The 8,146-nt window shown below is 55.9% G+C and overlaps 1 protein-coding gene across 1 annotated transcript in view; it reads left to right on the plus strand.

The window, feature by feature from the left end:
- PLEKHA7 (pleckstrin homology domain containing, family A member 7) overlaps positions 1-8,008 on the plus strand; it is a 228,329-nt gene extending 220,321 nt beyond the window's left edge. Inside the window, 5 exon segments of the mRNA XM_010830665.1 lie at positions 2,110-2,243; positions 3,123-3,225; positions 3,227-3,266; positions 5,150-5,260; positions 6,594-8,008. Of these exon segments, the coding sequence (XP_010828967.1) occupies positions 2,110-2,243; positions 3,123-3,225; positions 3,227-3,266; positions 5,150-5,250 (378 nt within the window). The 3' untranslated portion in view covers positions 5,251-5,260; positions 6,594-8,008.
- The last annotated feature ends 138 nt before the right edge of the window (positions 8,009-8,146 follow it).

An 8,146-nucleotide genomic window follows, 5' to 3' on the forward strand; every position in this document is an offset into this window, starting at 1 on the left:
GGGTTAAGAGACTCAGCATATTGCCCGGCCGATTGGCAATGATCAGAAAGCTATGAGCACAGGACCTGGCACGTAATAGTGTGAGCAGGTCGTTGTTATTGTTATGATATGTTCCCTGGAAAACCAGGAGTTGGTCTTACATCTGGCTAGTCAGGCTAGTTAGGCAATCAGACTTGAGATGGGGGAAAGGGGAGGCAGGTTTAGAAATCACAGGTGAAATTTTGGGACTTCCCTGGTGATCCAGTGGTTAAGACTCTGAGCTCCCAATGCAGGGGACCCAGGTTCAACCCCTGGTCAGGGAACTAGAACCCACATGCCACAACTAAGAGTTTGGGTGCCACAACTAAAGATCCTGTGTGTTGCAGCTAAGACCCGGCACAGCCGCAGCAATAAATATTAATACATTAAAAAAAAAAAAAAAAAATCACAGGTGAAATTTCCAGGTGTGGCAGAGGCTGGGAGACCTGGATAGGACTTGGTCTGAATTCCTGGCGCCCTCTGGTGGCTCAAATACATCATGACCAGGCAGGCCCAGAAAAGCAAGTAACCGTAGCAGAGTGTCTTTACCCGAAGGAAGAGAAAGGGAGTCAGTGCATGACAGACTCAGGGTCTTCAAGACATAGGGTGGTCTCCTGTGTTGTGCCCCTCGTAAGCTCTGTAGAGCAGTGTTTATGGCTGTTTGGTTCACCTTTATGCACCCAGCACCAGGCCTAGCACACAATAGCCACTCTAAATATTTGCTGAATGACGACTCTGTTGAATGAAGTGCACAGTAGCCCAAACACAGTTGTGTGAGGACTCGGCCTGGCCTGAAACTGCATGAGAGGAAGTGCTCTTACCATGTGAAGGATAGATCAGACCGGAGTGGGGCAGACTGACGCCTGTGGAGTACCTGGGTTCTGGGGTCCACTGGGCCTCCAGGGGTTAACGAGGTTAGTCCCCTTCCTTAAGCCCCTTTCCCTTTGGCACCTCTAAAGCAGCCAGAAGTCCATGATTCTCAGCTTCACAAAAGAAGCTTCTACAGGCTTGCTTTGGCAGTGGGAAGTGCGCTTTGTGGTGTCCTGATTAGCCTGCTAGCCAAGGGGAAAAGTTCTTCCTTATCTCTAACCTAAATCCCTGCTCCTGCAATGTGATCTGCATCCTTGCTCTGGATCTGCCTTCATTGGGAAAAACAGGAGCTTTTTCTTGCTATCTTTCACCAGAATGGAAGATAGGGATGGGTTTAAATTCAAGTCCATATTTGCCCTGGGATTGGATTGACCTTGTCTTTAGGAGTTTCAACCAACCTCATTTTAAATGTCCTGCTGTTACTCAAGGAGAAAAAAATTCCCTAAGGTATGCGAAAGTTGCCTTTAGCTTTCTTGGCCCAAGTAAGGTTTCACTAAGCTGAGGTTGCTGTTGGGTTTGTGTGAGAGACTAGAGGGGTGGAGTAGGGGTCAGTTTCCTTTTGAGAGCAAGAGATGCAACGTGGCTGCCTCCTGTCTGGGTCAGAGGGCCTTTTGTAGGGATAAAAATCACTGTCACTTTCTTTCATTCCTCCTCCCAGCCACCCATCCAACTGCCCACCCACCCATCTAACTATCCAAGGAGTGTTTGCTGAAGGGCTACTGAGTACCAAGTGTCTGATCTAGACAGTGGAGAAACAAACAGAAAACAGAGACAGGGTGGGCGGGAGAGGCACAGTCAGGGAAGGTTTCTGGAGGTGAGGTTGGGAGGATGAGAGAGTCCGTGGAGCCCGGAGAGGAGCATCCCAGGCAGAGGGGAGAGCCCCAGGGGTCTGTGGGGCTGGAGAGGTCCGCACAGGTCAGATCACGTGGAGGGTGGCGTCATGGGTGACTGCTGTCCTCCTCGGGCTTCTGGTCTATTTACTTTGGCTTCCCCTTTCCCTTCCCTTGGACAGTAGGAGGTGCTGGGTATGGTGGAAAGAGCACGGGCTTTGGAGTCAAACCCAGATGCAGATCCTGACTCCACAGTGAACTGCTGCTGCTGTGATCTTAGCAAATACTTGAGTCTGTGGGCGGCTCCGTGTGCCTCCTGGTGGGGGGACAGGGTCAGGGAGCAGGTCTCAAACCAAACATCCCAACCACCGCCACCCGGCCCTTTCCTCAGCTCTCCAAACCAGAGAAGGTCTCCATCCCTGAGCGTTACGTGGAGCTGGATCCTGAAGAGCCGCCCAGCCTGGAGGAGCTGCAGGCGCGGTACCGCAAAGCCGAGAAGATCCGTAACATCCTCACCCGGTCCAGGTCAGCCCTCATGACGCCAGAGTCCTGACAGCCTGCTAGGCTGCCCCGGGGGTGTCTCAGCTGAACGGACCGGACTGGGCTGCCCGGGGTGTGTGTGTTTTATCAGGCCTCTGTCTTAGGCAAACATTGCTCATTGTAAGGGGCAGGTCGGCTCTCAGCACGTCACCAACAGATCAGCGAGGAAGCTCACCCAGGTCACCTGAAGGTCATGAAGCTCTCAGAGGGCCATGCTAGGCCCTCACCCCCAGATCTGTGTCCCGTGGCCCTGGCAAGTGTGAGGAGTGGAGCCAAGTGTGGCGGTGAAGTGGACACGCTTAGAGATTGCCCCCAAGGATGGTGCTCCCAGCCCCAGGGCCTGTGTTCCCTCATTTAGACCTTTGGAGTCCCTGCTTTGGTCCCCAAATCAGAGCCACTGTTCACCTATCAAAGTGGCCTGTGCCAGTGGCCTGTGGCCTAGACCAGAGCCAGGGGCCCAGCCGTGTCCTGAGCTGCCAGAGGCCTCATCCACACCCCTGGAGGCCAGGAGAGGACCCCAGCAAGTGGCTTTCCTGTCCCATCAGCCCCTGTAGCCTCAGAAACATAAACCTGGTGTTTGAGGTCCTCCCTTTCAGAGCCAGGTTAGCTTTTTCACGTCTGGATGGAATAGGAGCCTAGAGCCAGAACTCTTACCTTGGGGTCTGTGATCCCCCAGAGGAGGGGCAAAGCTGTGGCTGGGCGTTTAAGGAGAGGAGCTCGTGCACCTTGGTCTGGAGAGAAAGTGCCCCGCTTTTATCTGACGCCCCCAGAAGGGTGAGATCCTCAGGCCAGGGGGACCCCCCTCTCCTGAGGTGGACGCCGTGGGCAGGGAGGCCCACAGCCCGCTTTCTGGCCCTGCCGCAGCATGTGCAATCTGCAGCCGACCGCCAGCCAGGACCGGAACAGCGTGGCAGACCTGGACTCGCAGCTACAGGAGCAGGAGCGCATCATCAACATCTCCTACGCCCCTGCCCTCGGAGGCCTCCCAGCGCAGCAAGCAGGTGGCAGGTGAGGCCGCGGGGGCAGCCTCGGAGGCTGGGCCCCAGCCCCTGCTCCCTGGGTTCAGGGCCCGGCCCAGCCTGTCTGGAGTCAGGGGGAAAGCAGGCGTCAGGCTTAGAAACTGAGGAACAGTGGTGTTTGCCCTGTCCCTTGCAGGGCGTGGTGGGGGCAGAGTGGGCAGGCTGAGCAGGGGAGCTGGTGCTCAGGAGCGTTGGAGGACGGAGGTCTGGGAGAGGCATGCGGCTCACTGTTAGCCCTGGGAGTGGTGCTGCTCTTCTGCTGTCTCTGAGGTGGCCGGTTGAGAACAGGCTTTTCTGGCTCCTGAGCTGAGGGGTCCAGGCTAAGATTTCTGGCCTCACGAAGAAGGGGCAGGAAAGCCTCTGGTGCTTGGATTTCTTGCGGGACGAGACAGAAGGGGCCCCTCTAACCCTCCTTGGGGTTTCTGCTTTGTTCCCCAAATCAGAGCCACTGTCCATCTATCAGAGTTGCCTCTGAGTGGCCTGTGCCAGAAAGCGGGACTTGGAAAGTGGGACTTTGTTGTCCAGTGGGGAAAAAAAATATACCACAGGATGGGAGGGTGTGTGTGTGTATGTACATGTGCACATGTGTAAAAAAGGCTTTCTCTTTGTCAGGAGTGTGTATGTATTTGTGTGTGTACATGTATGCGTGTGTAAAAGAGGCTTTCTCTCTCAGCTGGGAAAGCGACTCCTGGCTCCTCTCCCCACCCTCACTGGCCTCCTATGTGAGCCCTCGCAGGGCTCCTCTCCCCACCCTCACTGGCCTCCTATGTCAGCCCTCACAGGGCTCCTCTCCCCACCCTCACTGGCCTCCTATGTGAGCCCTCGCAGGGCTCCTCTCCCCACCCTCACTGGCCTCCTATGTCAGCCCTCACAGGGCTCCTCTCCCCACCCTCACTGGCCTCCTATGTGAGCCCTCGCAGGGCTCCTCTCCCCACCCTCACTGGCCTCCTATGTCAGCCCTCACAGGGCTCCTCTCCCCACCCTCACTGGCCTCCTATGTGAGCCCTCGCAGGGCTCCTCTCCCCACCCTCACTGGCCTCCTATGTCAGCCCTCGCAGTTCACCCAGGGCTGTTTCTCCCCAGGTGCGGTGGCCCCTGCGTGTCTAGGTGGTGCCCTTGGCCAGGAGTGAGGGTGGTCGTAGAGTGAAGTGGTGTCACAGTCCCCACTGGTCCTCCGACTCTGGCCAAAGGGTCTAGAAGTGGCCGAGGGTGGGGCCTGCCAGGCCCTGAGGTGGTGGCCCTGGGGAGCAGAGCTGTACCAAGAAGCCGTGGGATGACTGAGGGCAGAAGGAAGCCTGTTCTCTCTCCCCCAGCTCTGGTCCCGTACAGAGTCCCTGAGGTCCCTGCTGTCCTGACTCCCCTGAGGACATGTGCGTCAGCCGAGAGGGCGTCCTTGTGGGGGAGACAGCAGGCGGCTCCCCCAGGCCCATCCTCCTGATGATCCTGGGGGTCCCTGAGGCCCCGCATGGCGGTTTTGAATTCCTCCCTGTGTCCAGGGGTCCAGCAGGAGGACCTGCCCTGCTGTAAATCACCCTCCTCTCTGGCCTGTGCTTGCTCTTACCTGTGTGGACATACTGTCCTCGGCTTCCTCCCCGCCAGCAGGCGAGTGCGCCCCAGCCCTCCCACCATGTCCCCCGCGACCACTCCCCCGCTGAGTGGCCTCCTCTGCTGCAGCCCCTCCTCACTCTTGCTCCCTTTCTCCAGTCCCAGGCCAGGCCCCAACCTGGCCCCACAGGCGTGTCCCCCAAGCCCAGGCCACTAGTGGCGGGCAGTGGGGCCCACAGCTCCCCAGCCCTGCCGAGTGGGGCGTTTGGAGCTGCGGGAGCAGACGAGGAGCCTAACACACCGCTTAATTCCTGTCTGCCCGTCTAGCGCAGCAGCTGGCCCTCCTCCCGCCTAAAGCCCCCCTGTCCTCCAGGACCGTGCCACCTTACCCCCCCTTAAGCAACGGACTCCACTACACCTTTGTCTAACACCTTCCAAGTAAGAGCCCCCGCCTGGCTTCGTGGCCCCTCTCCTGGCGCTGAGCATGTCCCCTCCCTGCTGCTGAGATGATAGCAGTACCACCTGCTGATGCTTCCTTCCTTGGGCAAAGCGGCTGCTGGGGAGACCTCCCGGGCTGGTGGGCAGGAGCGGGGCTGTTGGTTTTTAGGAACTCAGTGTTCGGTGGCTCCCATACAGGAGAGCCTGTGAAGTCTCAGGGACCAGAGCCACGCCCCACCCTGCCCAGCTGTCCTTCCTGCAGGCAGCCTAGTGCCCCCAAGGGACCAGTGTGAGCCAGACGGCGTGTAGGGCTTTCCCTCTCGTCCCTCTGTAGTGTTTATGGTTGACATTGCTGAGCACCAGCAATAACCCTTGGGGATATTCACCGCATTTTACAGATGAGGAAGAGCAGCTCAGAGCCAGTGAGGGACTGGCCCAAAGAATCATGGCTGTGGGTGTCAGAACCAGGGTGGGGACCCTTTCCTCGTGAGTCCTCTGTCGCCACTTGTGTGCCCATCTGGCCACCCGAGGAGCTCTAGGTGTTTGGAGAAGGGAGTGCAGTGAGGGATGGAGGTGCGTGGTTGGGGTGGAGACATGCTCTTGGGCAGGTGTCCCCCAGCCTGAGGGTGGGACTTGGGACAGGCTGTAGGGAGGTATACAGTAGGGCCCCCATGGCTGAGGAACCCCAGGGAAATGCTCCGTCAGGTCTTGGCTCCAGAGGACCCTGTAAAGGCCACAGCATCTTCTGGGGTCACAGGTGGGGTGTGTGGTTTTCTCTTAGAGATCTGAGTGTCCCAGGTCACAGAGAGGCTCTGTTTCTATCAGCTTTTGGCACCTCTGTGGCCATGAGTCAGCCTCCGATGCTCTTTTCAGAGCCCATCCACATTTCCTTTTACCCTTCCAGCATCCTCAGCAGTTCTAGGAGATTGGTGCGATCACCCTGTTTTTAGATTAAACTAACAAGGGCCACGGAAGCTGAGCAACTTACCCAGAATGACTCAGCAAACGGAGGTCCGGGCCGGAACTGGAACCCAGAGCCCTCTTTGCTCAGGCCTATGGCCCTGTTAGAGCAGGGACCCAGTCTCAGGGCCAGTGTGTGTCTGGCAGACTTCCTAGAAGTGATGGGGTGGAGGAAAGGTGGGGCACCCATGAGTCCTAGAGCCCGAGCGTCCCCCAGCAGCGGCCGCGTTGCCCTGGCCTTCTGCCCGGCTGCACTCTGTCTTGTTAGCCTGCCATCCCCTGTCCCATGTGTGAGCAACCAAGCCCACCACCTGCTCCCCAGAGTGGGCTGGGGTCCTGCCAGCCCCTCACTGTCTCCTCCGCTTTTTGCCAGCCCAGGCAGTGACTGACCCGTGATCCAGCACACAGAGAAGTCTGGAGCCAGGGGCCAGCAGAACCAGTTTCCTCCGAGAAGATCCATCCTTCTTCCGCCAAGGAAACCCCTTCCAGCTAAGCGGGGGTTCAGCCTGGAGGACGGAGTAGCCCGTCAGCTGTGGGGTGTCCACCACAGGGCGAGGTCCTAACCCCCCCGCTTGTTTTAGTTCAGACTCCTTTTACATGTGACAAAGGCACTTTTGATACACACTGTACAATACTGATGCTGTATTTTAGAATCAGGATGTATTTTATAATGTTCACCTCAAGGGCTCAGTGGCCGAGAAGGTGAGGATGCGAGATTTTGGAGCTGCACACACAGATTCAGGTATCGTGGGGTGGTGGGTGTGGGTGGGGCGGAAGGGCAGGGTGCAGGGTGAGCAGAAGGCAGTCCAGCATCTGCTGAACGCAGGCAAGCTTGGATGTGAGACATGCTGCCGGGGGATTCCAGTGTGGGGCTCACTGGCGTGCTGTCCAGGGCAGTGGTCAGCCGTCCCTGATCTTGACCGCCTGATGGCCAGCTCTGGAGGGTGAAGCTCCACCGAGACAGAGCCCAAGTCTGTGCCTCGGCCTTGGGTCTGCCTTAGGCCCAACAACGTGTCTAAGAACTTTGGTTCCAGACCCGCCCATGAGGTTCTCTCAGCAAAGGGCTCTTCTCAAAAATAAAAAAAGTTTGCTTTAATTAAAAAAAAAAAAAAAGAAATACAGAACACTTTGAAATACAGAAAAGGTGAGAAGAGCATCTTCGACTTGTATCATAAGCAATAAACGTCACACCGGGTGGCATCTACCTGCAACTCCCTGTGTCCACGCTAGGCTGTGATAGCGATCCTGGGACCTTTGCAGCCTGCCCCTCAGAACACAGGTCAGCTTCCCAGGACTTGGGTCAGTGGCTGGAGGGCAGGCAGCGGGTCCCCACCATCTCTGATGGCCAGCAAGGCCATGATGGCAGAACGATGACTTGACTTCCAGCCTAAAATGGGGAAGGGGCCACCAGACCAGCTGCCGTGTTTGTGGCCCTTTATATGAGTCGTGAGCTCATGATAGTCTGCATACAGAAAATGAGGTTGAAAAGGAAAAAAAACAAAAAACCTCCGTTGGGTAGAGCCACACTTTAAATGAAAATTGGTCTTTGACTATGGTCAGAAAAATAATCTTGAATATATTTAGAAGTTGCCGTCTATTTTTAACTAACTCCATATGCTGCCAGTATCGACTTCATGACATTTACCAAAATAAGATTTTATTTTTGCCTTTATAAGATTTTGTTGGAAAAATGAAATGAGTATTTTGCAAGAAAAAGTTAATTTAAAAAAGAAGTGTAATGGTTTGCAAAAAAAAATGTGATGTACAGATTAAAGTATTAACCTGGTACACCTCCTGCTTTTTGCTGGCTATTTTCCATGAGTGCCCTGTGTTAGTTTTTTCTTTCTATTTCTTTGAAAAATCCCCAGTGTCAACTCTTGACCCTGCAGTGTTCACCTATGAAGTTTCTCCTGATGAGTTCTTGAC

This window comes from Bison bison, unplaced genomic scaffold (assembly GCF_000754665.1).
Source record: "Bison bison bison isolate TAMUID 2011002044 unplaced genomic scaffold, Bison_UMD1.0 scf7180017864518, whole genome shotgun sequence".
In the NCBI taxonomy this organism is placed as follows: Eukaryota; Metazoa; Chordata; class Mammalia; order Artiodactyla; family Bovidae; genus Bison; species Bison bison.